Source organism: Carettochelys insculpta, chromosome 10 (genome assembly GCF_033958435.1).
Source record: "Carettochelys insculpta isolate YL-2023 chromosome 10, ASM3395843v1, whole genome shotgun sequence".
In the NCBI taxonomy this organism is placed as follows: Eukaryota; Metazoa; Chordata; order Testudines; family Carettochelyidae; genus Carettochelys; species Carettochelys insculpta.
The window spans coordinates 52,637,328-52,651,691 of NC_134146.1; the positions used below are offsets into that span (position 1 = coordinate 52,637,328).

Genomic DNA, 14,364 nt, shown 5'->3' on the forward strand with positions numbered 1-14,364 from the left:
CTGACCCATTTTGCTATTTCACAGACAAATTTCTCTTTCCTCCCTTTCCAAGACAGCAATGATAGTTTGTATGGTAGCTTCCATTTCTACGTGTCATTTCTGCAAGACATTCACCACTACAGAGCTGCTGAGGGTGGCAGGGAGGAGGGGGGCTATGCTTTAGAGGACTTGATGTTCCAGCAGACATGAGCCTCACTAGTTTTTGGGGTCACTCAGGAAATAAAGGGTCAGGAGACTTTTGGAAAGGGGTGGAAAGAGGTGGAACCAGGGTGGGGGCATTGTCCCAGGCCTACACTCTCCTTGGAAAGGCCCTACACTTCATTTTCATAAACAGCAGAAATCCAATGCCTACTCTATACCTACCAACACGTAAAAGCTATAAACTGAAATGTTGCTGGAGAAAGTGTAAGACAGGTGCACAGATACCACTTCTAACTCTCCATAGTGGGGTAACCATTTTTGCAGATACAAACTAACACAACAAGGAGTCCTGTGGCTTCTTAAAGAGTAACAGATTTATTTGGGTAAAAATTACTTTGTCAGATGCAGAGACAGACAGCTGCAGAAGTGGTTTTTACCCACGAATGCTTATGTCCAAATAAATCTGTTAGTCTTTAAAGGTGCCACTGGACTGACTCCTCATTGTTTTAACTCTTCTGAAAGTCAATGAAGCAGGAAAATTTATTCAGAACGACCACACATTAGATCAACTATCAGTGAATCACAGGGCCTACAATAGAATCAGCTGCAGTACCATTCCTAGTTCACTCTTGGATATTATCATAGTAGTGAAGAATTTGGGTATTGCTATGTAACAATTTAATTTCTTGTCTCTCCTCCCCATATGAATGCATAATTTTTATGGACTAGCATAAATCATACTGATGAGACTCTCCATTGCATCTTCCTTCCAAACATCTCAAAAGTGCTTTACGTGTAAAAACAAAACAGCAGTCACGTAGCACTTTAAGGACTCCCAGAATAATTTATTAGGTGATGATCTTTCATGGTACAGACCCATTTCCTCAGATCATAGCCTTACCAGAACAGACTCAATATGTAAAGCACAGTGTGTACAGTGAGTATACAGCAGAATAAGGAACAGAATCTAGATCTTCCAGCTCTTGGTCTTGTGAGTTATCACGCAATCATACTTCCTCTCCTCGGACAGCAAAAGCAGAAATGCCCTTGTCCCTTTCTCACCTAGTTTCTGTACAATACCAAACCTCTTCTATGCAAGAAAGTGAACCAGAGACCCTAATTACAACACAGCTTTACACCCTGGGGAGTCACTGATGTTAAATGTAACACACACAGATGGGAGAAAAAGCATTATACTCCTTCAAAGCAATATATTTGTTTCCAAAATGTTGAGTTAACTATATTCTAACCTGTAACCATGACAGTGCGAATGTTGGCTTTATGCAAGTCTTCAAGTACAGCAGGGGTTTCTTGCTTTAGTTTGTTTTGCATCACAACTAGCCCCATGAAGTCCATGTTGCTTTCAATGGCATCTCTGTAACAGGCAGAAAACATTTTCAGAAAATTACAGCTAACTGATGTAGTGTTGTCGGGTTTTTTGTTTGTTTGGTCTTTAAAACAATGTGCCTAGGCTTTTCTGGCAAAGAGGGGAAAAAGTTTAATTTTTAACTAGCAGATATACCTGGCATTTCTCAGAGCCTTAATTTTTTTCCTTTTTTTTTTTGGTGGGGGGAGGGTGGGGCAGCAGGGGAGAGAAAGTGCAGAGAGGGGAAATAAAAGGAAAACGTACATGCTTTACATAAATGATTGTATTTTCCAAACATGAAGGGTTAATTTTTATGAAGCTTATTTTTATTTTGGATTTCTTGAAAAAGTGATTATTAAAATTTGTCCATTAATGAGAATTCCATCAAGTGTATTTTTTCCTTCATCCCTATAAATTCTTCATTTGCTATGTTTTAATAAAAAAGGGATATAGTGAATTTGGTTCCCAATAATATTTTCGTCTAGTTTTCAAACCTCAAGCATTGATTTAACTGTGCCAAAACAGAGCAATATCCCAAATTCTCCATTTTAGCTCTCTTCTATAAGACTTACTGAGACAGCCTACTCCAGGTACGTCCTATTTTTCTGGCTCATCTTGGTTCAGTGTCTTTCATCCTTTGCTCCGTTATGTCAATTCCGAGGTCTGTATTTGCTTTTGTGATTCTGTCTCTTTTCCGGTTGGTTAAATGAGAAGCAACCCCATTTCCAGGCACATAAAACCCTTATGTTGCTTTAAATTATAAGAGGAAGCTGTATACCGAATATGATGGCCCTCGCTTTTACCATTTAGGAGGAGTTCTTCACCGAATACACAAGCTCTCTAAAATATATACTAGATCGCGGAAAATAGTAAAAAGATTCAGCCTCATAAATGAGAAATAATTTCTGTTCACTTTTAAACAGTTTATTTAAGGAAAAATAAAATGTAATCACAGAAGTGAAAGAGTCCCTTATTTTGTACAGTAACTATTTCTCTGAGAAGTGTGTCCCTGTGGGTGGCTCACTTCATGTGATCACGCACAGATGCTTGGAGATTTTCTACCCATTCAGCTTTGCATGCATTCTGTATTTTTGCCACACGACAGCATATAGGACTTTCCAGGTGAACCTTCTCTGTTGTAATGACCATAGGGATACATATCTCAAAGAATCATAGTTACTTCATGAGACGAATATCCACTTCTCCATGTTGCATCCCTGGTGAGAGATCTGCTGTGGGTGATTCCAGGGTAGTATTCCCCCTGGGAGGAGGAAACTTTGGAAGCTAGCACATGAATGATGGTGGTACAGCAGACCCAAATGCCACATCAAATCTGATGGGCTGGACCAAGGCACAGTGGTTAGAGAAGGTATGCAGAGGCCCAAGTAACAGCTCTGCATGTACCAGCTAGTGGAAAGTTTCTGAGTAACACTGTGGAAGTCACCTGTGATCCGGAAGAGTTAACGTCACACTACCTTATAGGAGGTAAAGTACAGGCTGTACCTCCCAAACCCAGAATTCTTTGGCTTGGCAATATCTGTGGTCTGGTAGGACCACAGATGTTACTAGACCAGAGAGCTCAACCAAAAGGCTAGTGGGAGAAGAGCTGGCAGGGCTAGCTAGGCAGGAGCCCAGTAACAAGGGGTTGGCAGCCTTGTGCAGGGGAGCCCAGTGGGGCTTACATCCCTAGACACGTGTGCCTCCCATGCCAGCCCCTAGGGCTGGGGCCACATCCGGCAGTCCAGCCAGGGCATGTCCAGCAGCCCAGCCCCGGGGCTGGAGCTAGAGCCTACCGGCGAGGACACGTCTAGCAGGCCAGCTAGAGCCCAACCATATCTGGGGTTGAGGACAATAGCCAGTACCAGCATCTGCCCAGCAGAGTCCAGGCTTACTAATTTAATGGGCCCAGGGGCTGTAGGTGGTGGGGCTGATGGCATGAGGAGCAGGGATAGGGACAGCAGGCTGGTGAGGCAGGAGGCCTTCCTTTGTCCTGCAAATTCTCTCATTCAGGACCAAACAGATCCTGAAGTGCCAGACAAGAAGATACTACCTGTGTCATCTGTATAACAGGAAGTGACAATACATCCAAAGATCCACCTCAAAACTCTGTGAAGAAATCATGGCCCCCTTGGATCTTGCTGACAGGTGATTCCTGGTCTAGATGATTTCCCAAATTGTCTGGTCTGATCCAGCTAAAAAGACTAATGTCTGTCTCACAAGTGACTCCTGAAAGATTTCATGCTGAGATTTATATAGCTTCAGTACATGAACAGACTGGGTAAGGCGGAAATCTAACAACACTTTAGGTAAGAATTTGGAGTGTGGCCAATAAGAAAACCTTGCCTTTGAAAAAATACTGTAAGTGAGGGAAGAATCGTCTCTCAAGGCTCCAATCTCCTCAGTCCTGTGGACTGATGTGTTAGCTTCTAAAAAGACCATCTTCATAGATAAGAGCAGCAAAGAGTATATGTGAGAAGTTCAAACAGATTATTTAAACAACAAGTTGGGATCCCACGTCAGAATAGGATCTGTAATCTGGTTTCCCAAACCCATCATAAATCTTGGTACTTTGGGGAGAACAACTATAGAAGCATCTAGTGGAGAATGAAATACTGTACTCCTTTTGAGCAATTGGATTCCAATCCTGTGACCCATCCAGGAGCCATGCCTGGAGGTGCAGGACACCTAGGTCGGGGTCAGGTAATGAGGGATGGTCAGAAACATGAACAACAACTGGACACAGAGGTGAAGCAGGTCAGGATACCAGGGTTGCCACAGCCAGGTTGGTACAATAAGATTAACCCTGACCTTGTCCTGTCTGATCTTGTTCCTCACTGTTAATGTTAGTGATGTTGGCAGGAATGCATAGAATAAGCATGTTATCCGCGGTAGGAAAGGCACTTCCCCAAAAGCAAAATTACCTAGGCCTCTGCTTGAGCAAAATAAGGGGCATTTCTAGTTGTTGAGTATGATGAATAGGTACACGCCTAGAAACTTTCACCTTTGGAATAGTCCAAAAGGAATTGAGAGTTAAACCCCTATTCACAGCCTTGGAAGTAGTATAACAGCGATGACATTCTGGACTCCATGAAGATGAGTGGCTGAGATCTGAATATGATTGGTTATACACCTGTTCTACAACTTCCTAGCTTTGACACACAGGGAAGGGGATTTTGTTCTTCCTTGTTGGTTGACATAGAATATTCAAGCCATGTTGTCAAGTATCAGAGGGGTAGCCGTGTTAGTCTGGATCTGTAGAGCAACGAAGGGTCCTATGGCACCTTATAGACTAACAGAAAAGTTTAGAGCATGAGCTTTCGTGAGTTAACTCACTTCTTCAGATGCAGACCCTAACCCTAACCCTAACCCATGTTGTTCACCATGGTCCTCACTGGTTCACCACAATAAGCAGTAGGAATTGAAGACAAGAGTTCCTGACAGCCCTGGGACAGGCTGATATGGAGACTGGCTTCCTGAAGAAACTATCATCCTGAGTTTGGAGGAACTTATGTGCACTCACCACCATAACAGTAGTGTGTCCACTGCCAAAGATACATTGGAACTGGCCAGATGAAAGAGATGCTTGTGAAGATAAGAAGTTGATTTTTCTCACCAGCCTAGGAAGTTCTTCACCTGGAGGACAACCATGCTTGCCCAAGCTGTCTCTGGCTGAGGAACAGACCCTTCCGACGTAATTTTGCATGCTTGGTCACAAATATGCAAACTACCGCATGAACGGGAAGCTGCAAATGGTTTCTTACTGAGAAATGAACTTTCTTGAATTGATCCAACCAAGCTTACAGAAGCTACAAATCAGTCTGTGGGAAAGACGGCCTGGGCTGCCAATGACTCCATACATGCCGCTTTGAACTGCAATCTCCACACAGGGGCTTATCTACCTTTTGTTTGTTCATCTGAACATTTACCTGGAGACCCCAATGGGGTGGGGGAGAGAGAGAGAGAGAGAGAGAGAGAGAAGGCTGTCTGGAGAAACTAGTACCATTTTGGAAGATAAGTCCTGGAGTAGCCAGTCATTGAGATACGAGACAATGAAATTATTTCCAGTGACTACTGCTAGATTCCTTGAGAACTTCCTTAGGATGGAAAAGAGATGAAAAGGAAGTACTCAATATTAAAAATGATCACAGCACACATAGCTCTCTCTGTACAGAATGTACTGCTATATAGAAATCGGCATCCTGCAGATGACAGCCAAAAAACGAATCTCCTGCTACTAGAGAAGGCATTATGACCGCCAGAATCACTATTCCAAACTTCTGAGACTTAACAAATTTGTTCAGTTGTATTAGTTCTAAAATTGGTCTCAACCCTCTATCCTTTTTGACATGAGGAAATATTTGGAGTAAAACCCTTTGCCTCATGAGGGGAAGGGGCCCATTCTGATCACTCCTGAATGATGGACAGAATACACCTGTTGACTCAATATACTCTTGTGACAGTGGTCCCCCGGAACAGGGAGAGGAAAGATGGAGAGAGAGGGACATGAAGGCCATGTCTACACGAGCCCCATCAGCTCATGGGAATAAGGGGACTTCGAAGTAGGCGGGGTCCTTTCGAAAAGGAGCCCCGTCGGGACGAGACGCACAGCGGCGAGGCGCGTCAATTTTGAAGTGCTGTGGCCGCCCACATGCTAATGAAGCACTGAATATGCATTTCAGCGCTTCATTAGTAAACTTCGAAATGGCCATTTGTGTGGCCATTTCGAAGTTTGGGGCTCGTGTAGACGTAGCCAAAGTGTTATAAACCTCCACAACGCACTTCTCTATTGTAATACACTGTCAGGCCAGTTGGAAATGAGAAAGAGAGTGTCCAAAAGTGGTGGGCAAAAATTTCCAGCTTGCAAACAAGTTGCGAGAGAGGAGTCTACCCTAACCAAGACATCAAAATTGCTGTTCGATTATAACTGGGTTCTCGCTGAAGGAAGTGGGAAGCTCTTCTGCTCTGGAATTTGTCTCTTTCCAGAGGGTTCAGCAATTCTGTGAAATCCAGACAACCAAGCTAGGTGCAACATCTGTGCAGTCAGAGACCTGCTAAAATCTGCTCTTGTTCCTTGAAGTACATATACCAAGAGAGCTCAAGGTAGTCCTCCAGTCCTCCAGAGCGTACAGAGATGTGCCCATAGTTGTCAAGAAGAGCTTCTGACCATTACACTGCAAGTCCTCAACAGTAGTGTTTTTGCATGTGTGCGCGTGCGTGTGCGTGTGTTTTTAAAGTAGCTGATACTCCACCAGCTCCCTGCCTCCTTCCCCCTAGCCAATCCTGCGGCAAGGGCTGCCAAGGTGCTGGTAGTCAGTACCAACTAGGACCAGCACAAAAAAACCACTGCTCAACAGTATCCTCAACCTTTCTTGGGAACCCTGCCATTCAGAGCACAATACCCTTTCCATGACAACTGCTGTGGAGATGGTTCTAGCGGCAAGGTCCAGGGCATCTACAAACTCTTGGAGAGAGGTTCTGGCTAATAACTGATCCTCTTTAATGATGGCCTGGAAGTGCTCTTTATGCTCCTGTGGAAGATGTTTAATAAAGACTAAAAATTAATAATTTGTGTAGCTGTCCATGATAACCTGACAGTTTGAGATCTGAAACTGGAGTCATGGATGAGTGGACCTTTTGGGCCAAGAGGCCTAATCTTCTCTGATCTTTATTATGTTTGGTTGTTGTGAGGAATACCAGATCCAGGAACACTTTAATGAACACATTACTTTCTGTTACACAAATACACTTATATCAGACTGAAGAAAGTGGGGATTGTCATGTGGACCTGTATCAGACATCACAACAAAACAGTTATGGTACACTGTAGCACACACTTTATCACTAAAAGATACTTGGTTTCCTTAGGATTCTCTGCCCAGTCTCCAGGATACGAACACCACTGCACAGTACTGCAGGTGAGCAGATACAGACTAAAGATGGACAGAAGATGCAATATAGATAAAACAAAATAAGCAGCCTTCAGCCAATTCAAGTAGTATAAAGAATGTAAAATAATTCATGTTCAACAGTATAAAATATGTTAATTCTCACTTAAAAGCAGCCCTTCTTACCTGTTAATATTCTGGACTTTGTGCCATGTAAGTTTGGATTCCAATTTTCTGTGAGCAAGAGCAATAACTCTGAAGCCCTGTTTAGTGTATTCTTCCAAAATAGTTTCAAAATCATCAGGCACTTTAAAAAAAAAAAAAAAAAAAAAAAAAGTCAGTTACAGAATTATTAGAACTTCTCATCTCATCTGAACTCTGTGAGAGAAGTTGTGATGGAGTCGTGGGAGTGCATGTGTGAGACTCAGGCTGGATGTGTGTGAGACAAGCAGTGCAGCTCCCAGCAGCTAAGGATGACCCTGGGGCTATAACCTAGGCTGGCAGGTAACACCTCTGCCCTGAGCAAAGAGGAGGGAGGAGCCGAGATGGGTTTGAATCAGAGGGGGCAGTTATAGAAGCTGGAAGGGAGAGGGAGCTGAAAGGCAGCCAGCCGGGGGAGGGGGAAGCTACACCCCAGAGGGGAACCCCTGGGCTCCTCTCCCCAGGATGGGTTGGAATGACTTTCTCTAATGGCTGCACTGACTCTTCTGTGAGAAACTGGGCCTCTGTCACCTAATAAACTTCCTATTCTACCTGCTGAGTGAGAGTCACTCCTGCCTGCGGCATGGGGACCCTGAACCCCATCACAGAAGTCCACTTCTTTCTTTACCTGTTTCCTGTTTACACAAACTGGCAATCACCTCCGGAGCACCCTTCATGAAAGCATCCATTCTCTTTTCCCCAAGCACTCTTGCTACTACACTCATGCGTTGCAAAGCGGAAGAAAATGGAAACTGGCGCACAATTCCAATTTCATAAGTGGCCTGTATAATTGATCACAGACAACAAAGAGGAGAGTTGCTGGGCAAATATATCCCCTGTGTATTTTTTAAAAGCCGTTTCCTTCAAAAGGGGGAAATAGTCACACTTACCGAGAGTTCAAACAGTTCCTAAAAAAGACAAAAAAAAAAAAACACCAACTGTTTCTAACAATCTATTACAAACCTTCATTCCAAAGCAATATTTGCAATGCTATTATCAATACATATCACATCAGTAATACCTCTGTGTAATATGATACAGCAGTCAATATCAATTGCACTGCATTGTAATTAGGCTTTACAAGTTTGATATTCCTGACTTGCATTTATCCCCAATCCTCAACCCCAAATGACCTCAAAGCAATTCTCAAACTTGGTGTACTAGTGAAAGCACAAGAATGGCATCAGTGGTTTACAGTTTGATTCTCCGCTTTGCCCCAGAGTGGCTGTTTCCTTATGACTCATTTCTTCTGCCTGGAAAGAAACCTTGCCTATCTCACAGAGGAAAGTGGGGCCTAACCCACAGTGAAAAGCACTTTGGGTATGTCAGTGCAGCACAGACTACCATGGCTGGCCATGCCAGCAGACTCAGGTGTACAGAGCTGTTTCATTGCTGTGCAGACTTCCAGGCACAGGCTGGAGCTTGGGCTCCACGACCCTCCCTGTAAGCCCCTTAGAGATTAATGGATAGCAGGTACTAGAGAATTTCTAAGTGTTATTCCTTGTTGTTATAAGCTCAGTGCTGTTCTATGATTTAAAAGGCAGTTTAACAGTGCACTGTAACTCCACTAAACAGCTACAGACAGGAAACAAAAAGAGGATATTGTAGCTATTGCACAAGGACCACATGGATGTAAGCTATTTATCAGGGTAAGGGTAATAAGTTGTTTCAAAAAGCACCATAATAGGTTTAAAACAACCAGAAGTGGTTAGTGCATCAGAATACTGATGCATTAAGTTGACGTCAAAGGGAGAGTACTGAGCCACCAACTCCTACAACACCTGAACGTTCCCTAATTTTTCCCTTCAAAGTACCGACCAGTCCTGATTCTGTTTAGGGTTAAATCTGCAGGACCCAACACATGGGAATACGCATGCATTCTTAGCTCTTTTAATGAGCCAAGGAACACAAGACATGTAAAACAGAGGTTTATGTTTGTTTTGAAATTCTGTACCATTTCTTGATTTGTGGCAGGTTTGGGTTCTGGAAGAAGCTGTTTTGGAGGTCGAACCACAGTTGGCATTATTCGATTATGAAGAGCTGTTTCCTCTTCAGTTGCTTCTTCAAGAATCTAAATGAAAACAACACTTAATTCACGTCTTTCATTAACTAACTATACATCAGACAACTATATTTCTGAAAACAACTCAAGTATCCAACATGTAGAGCACTGATCATTCTTGACTACATGTCTAAGACGCAAAATAGTAAAAACGAGTGAAAGAGCAGATAGACCAAGGTCCCTTAAAAAGCTTTAGCTAAAAATATGCATAGCTTGTGCCAAAAATTGACCCAATATTTCCAAGATTAGGGACAACTAAATTGACATTAGGAATTTTCACTATTAAACGTAGGTTTTAGTATAAGACAATAAAAACACGGAGTTTTTGTGTTGACCTCCTCCCTTTAGTGATACTCCAGCACTGTAGCACACCTAGGAATGTAAATCTTGCAATCTGAGGAAGCGAATCACAGAACACCTTATCACCCTGTGACATTTCAGATTACTGAACTTAGAAAGGTTGATTCCCTTGAAAGAATTAACTTACCCATCCTATGGCTTCAAACATCTTTAAATCAAGTGGGTCCCCAGAAAGCACTCCTTCAATTTTTGTGAGTGAATGACAAGTTGCCATGCAAGCAACAAACTGAGACTTCACCAGGCTCTCACTGCAAGCTCTCTCTTCTGGCAAAAGGAAACTAACACAGAATACAGTGAAGCCAACAAAACCAATAACATGCTCAGCACTACAATGATTTATTATGAGCCATTTCCAAGGGTTATACAGACCGCAGAACACTGGTTGCACAAGTCTTTTCTTTCTTATCCTTCCCACACAGTACAGGGAATGGATTAGGGCTGCAGGGGGTGGAATTTTATTCAAGCCTAAGGGAGTCAGGCAACCAGCTCCCACTGAACTGCAACCCAATGTGGGTATACACATTCTGCAGGCTCCCTTGAAATTCTCAGCCCTGCTATGGAAGCAGCCAAACACTTCTGAGTTGATCATACGTAACCTCAACTAGGTTGTCTGAATCAAGTTCATGCTAACTCGTATAAAACACCTAACTAGCCCATGATGATAAACCCAAAAATAAATGCACAGACCAAGCTCAAAATCACTTTGCATTGTTCTGTGCTCTATTCATAACACCACTGCGGTTCCATCACTTCAGCTGTCTAATTCACAATTGAAAGCTGTGTGAAAGTTGCACGTGCTTTTCACCAAGTCCTTGTCACATTCTGATATGTAACCCTTGCCATCCACTTTTAGGGTGCACTTTCAGGAATGCAAAGGCTCACAGTTTCTCTTCTGTTTTATGTGGGTTCTTATAACATGTTCATGAGCATAGTATCTAAGTACCAATTATATATCTACTCTCATGTCAATCACACTGTACCAAACCAAACTTCTCTCCCATGCAAATACTGCAGCATGTCTGTCCTTACCGAGCATTTTCCACTCTCTGGATCCCCCAAAGATCTAAGCCATCTTCAGTAAGAGTGCCAGTCTATCAAAAAACAAGATGAAATACAATGAGCTCTAACAGGGAAAACCTTAAAAGTCAAAGTGGGCTCTGAAAAGCACCAGTGGACATAGCAGAAATATTAACTGAAAAGGAACAAAGTTACATCTGAGCAGTAACTACTGCAATATTTTACTTCCAGCCCAAATATAGGTTTGGTATTTATTAACTGTTCTATACAGAACAAAAAGGAACACATTTCTCTTGGAGTCCTCAAAAAACAGCTCGCTGTGTGGAAAGCCATTTTGTAAAACAGGGTATGACCATGTCACTACCCAATGCTATGCATTCATGGCACAGTATCTGTAAAAAAGACTGATGTCCATGATCATGGGACAGCACAGAATACACAGCCCCTCAACCTGCAATTATGTGAGCTCACAAAGCCTGTATTCTTTGGAAGAGGAATTCTGAACAAGAGAGACAACCAATGGACAAAGAAGCAACAGCTCAGCCTGAGACTGGAGGATGGCACTGAACTGCCACTGCTAACTGTTAACACACTGTACTGAATACATCTGCCACACAAATGAAACAACTGCATAGAAAGTGTAAGGAGTTAGACAAAAATTGAGAGGGGAAAGAAGTTTGGATTAAGCACAAATTGAAAGGAACACACAGACCAGCCATGTTTATGTGAACTATTTCTGACTTTTAATTCTCCCTATTCCCAGTTAAGGAACAATCAAACTTGTTAGTTAGGCCTTTCACTTGACAAAGTTAAATGAGAAATGTGCCCACGCTACAAAGTTTGAATGGAAATTTTCCTGATGCTTGGGAGCCTTCAAAAATTTCAGTTTGGACCAGTCTCCACACAACAAGCTTCTTGGAACTACTGAGAAAGCAGTATCTGGAGCTCTGAGATTAACATTCCACTCACATTTTTAAATTCCCTTGAACCTCTTTAATCCAGCAACCCTGGGAAATATGATATGGTGGATTAAACATTTTGCTGGGCAGGGAGTGCTGCAGGGTCTGGGTATGAGGGGGACAAAATAGTGTGTACGCTTGGTGGCCCGCTCCTGGGGGCATATGTGGTTCCACATCCCTCACTGCTCCCAGGCACTGCCTCCCACTGCTATGAGATAAGTGGGGAAAAGCCTCAAGGGAAGCAGCTCTGCGTACTGCCAGGGGCGGCCGCGTGCAAAACCACTTCCTCCGCCATACCACAGGAGTTCCCAGGCTTGGGAAACCCAGAGTCTGGAGGCTCCAAGGTATCTGCTTTGGTTATTTTACATCTATAGTCTACCACCAATTAACGTACCTAACACCTGCAGCTATTGGAAGAGAGTTTTTTTTTAACACATTAGCCTTTATATCCACTACTATAACTGTTACTTTTAAAAAACTGCATACAACTTTTTCCTGACAATAACCAGCAAAAAAATTTAAATGTATCTAACCTTGTCAAAACACACAAGATTCAACTGGCCACAGATATTTATCCTCTGAGGACTGATGCAGAAAATACCAATCTTTTTTAACCGCCTCTGGGCATAAACAATCCCAGCAGTCATTGCAGCAGGAAGTGCAGGAGGTACAGTGATGGTTATGATGTCAAGAGACTCAATGATTATTGTATGAGCAGGAACCTAGAGTTAAAGAATGCACAATCTTAAGTGAATAAAATCCAGAGCTAAAAGGATTCACATTAGTACATTAGCATTAACATAGTACTGAACCTCAGTTTCAGATATGAAATTCCTTTGCATCTCTTCTTGGAGTATCACAGGTAGCTTCTGCTGTGCTCAGAAAGGTAACAATGCTGTCACAGACTTTACTTCCACAATACAATTTTAGTTATTCAGTCCTGAGAGTGTTACGTGGTGACGCCTCTCCTCTCTCTCCCAGTACATTAGTTAAAAATCAAAGGGAGTGACTAACGTGCAACAAATCTGGTAAATTTGCATTTTTGGTATTCTTATCAAATAATTTCCATAAATGATCTAAATAGATAGCTAACTGCTGTGCAAAACATTTTGGCCATGCAATACCTAACTTGGTTTGATTGGCTGCAAGCCACATGGTATCCTGTTTCTTCTTTGAATCACCGTAACTTCTAGAATCAATTTTCTGGTGCAAACGCTGGTGATTCTAAATTTAGATTTCACTTTCCCTCAATATTCTCTTAACTTTTGCTTTTTCGCTGAATGTGCCTGTCGGTAATTTGTCTGCTACAACACTAATGAAAAGCAAACGCAGCCACAAAGATTTCATTTACAAATAAGATTTAATTATTTGCAGAAAGTTGTCTTGCACTAGCTCACCCAGACCTACTAACAAACCACTGATCAGCCTCTACAGTTAAAATACAAGAGTAGGGCAATGGAGGTGTAGTAACCATACCTCATTTAGTATGCTATTGACAATTGTGTAAAGAAACCCAACACCTGCCACCACCACAAGGAACAGCAGAAACATGTAGGCATCTCTGTATAGCTTGAAGTCAGTTGGCTTTGGATATAGTATAGAACGAACAAGTTGTCCTTTAGACGTGCTAAAGCCTATAAGAGAAATTTTAATGTATCAAATTAAAAGTGCAAACAGGATCACTATCACACAATGCACCAAAAGCCTTTGAGACACTAAAATCCTGAGCTAGTCTTCTGATCCTCAGGTTATCCTCAGAATGGTCCTCTGCCTTAGAGTAACTGGTTCTCCAAGACACATTGCCCACACAAACTCCACTCTAGGCATGCCTGGGCTACTCGCATGTGACTGAATTTTGTTGGAACAGCAAGATCTGTTAAAGCAGGGATGGGAAATAATTTTTGATGGGGGCAGGGGACCACACCAAGAATTTGGAAAGTGGTCAAGGGCTGTACTCTTCCATGATATAAATGGAGGAGATGCAGAGTCTGGGATAGAGGTTGGGTGAAGTAAGGAGCTCAGAGTATGGGACTGGGTTGCAGGAGGAGAGGTGGGGTCCGGAAGGGAATTTGGCTGAAGGAGCTGGGGCAGGAGGAGATAGAGGAATGGATTCAGAAGGAGATTCTGACTTGGAGAACCGGTGTAGATGGGAGTCAGGGTCAGAGAAGGGACTGTGACCTGGGGAGGGAGGTGCAGGGTTTCGGGTTGTGACTTGGAGAAGGCGTGAAGGGGGTTGCAGGAAGGGAGGTGCTGGTGTGCCAGGTGAATGCTCTGACTGGGAGGTGCTTATCTAGGCAGCTCCTGGCCAGCAGCCCAGTGGAACCCTCAGGCAGGTGCCCTGCCTTCCATGTCTCTGCTCACCACTCATTCATT

General features: G+C 42.9%; 1 protein-coding gene across 5 annotated transcripts in view; it reads right to left on the minus strand.

Annotated features, from left to right (window-relative positions):
- ATP13A3 (ATPase 13A3) overlaps window positions 1-14,364 on the minus strand; it is a 151,202-nt gene that overhangs the window by 41,667 nt on the left and 95,171 nt on the right. For all 5 annotated transcript variants that reach the window (XM_075004720.1, XM_075004723.1, XM_075004722.1 and 2 more), the window contains 9 exons: window positions 13,468-13,625; window positions 12,525-12,713; window positions 11,045-11,106; window positions 10,143-10,293; window positions 9,548-9,664; window positions 8,484-8,501; window positions 8,222-8,375; window positions 7,579-7,699; window positions 1,392-1,516 (listed from right to left, as the gene is read on the minus strand). In XM_075004720.1, coding sequence (XP_074860821.1) covers window positions 1,392-1,516; window positions 7,579-7,699; window positions 8,222-8,375; window positions 8,484-8,501; window positions 9,548-9,664; window positions 10,143-10,293; window positions 11,045-11,106; window positions 12,525-12,713; window positions 13,468-13,625 — 1,095 coding nt within the window. The remainder of the gene's footprint in view (window positions 1-1,391; window positions 1,517-7,578; window positions 7,700-8,221; window positions 8,376-8,483; window positions 8,502-9,547; window positions 9,665-10,142; window positions 10,294-11,044; window positions 11,107-12,524; window positions 12,714-13,467; window positions 13,626-14,364) is intronic.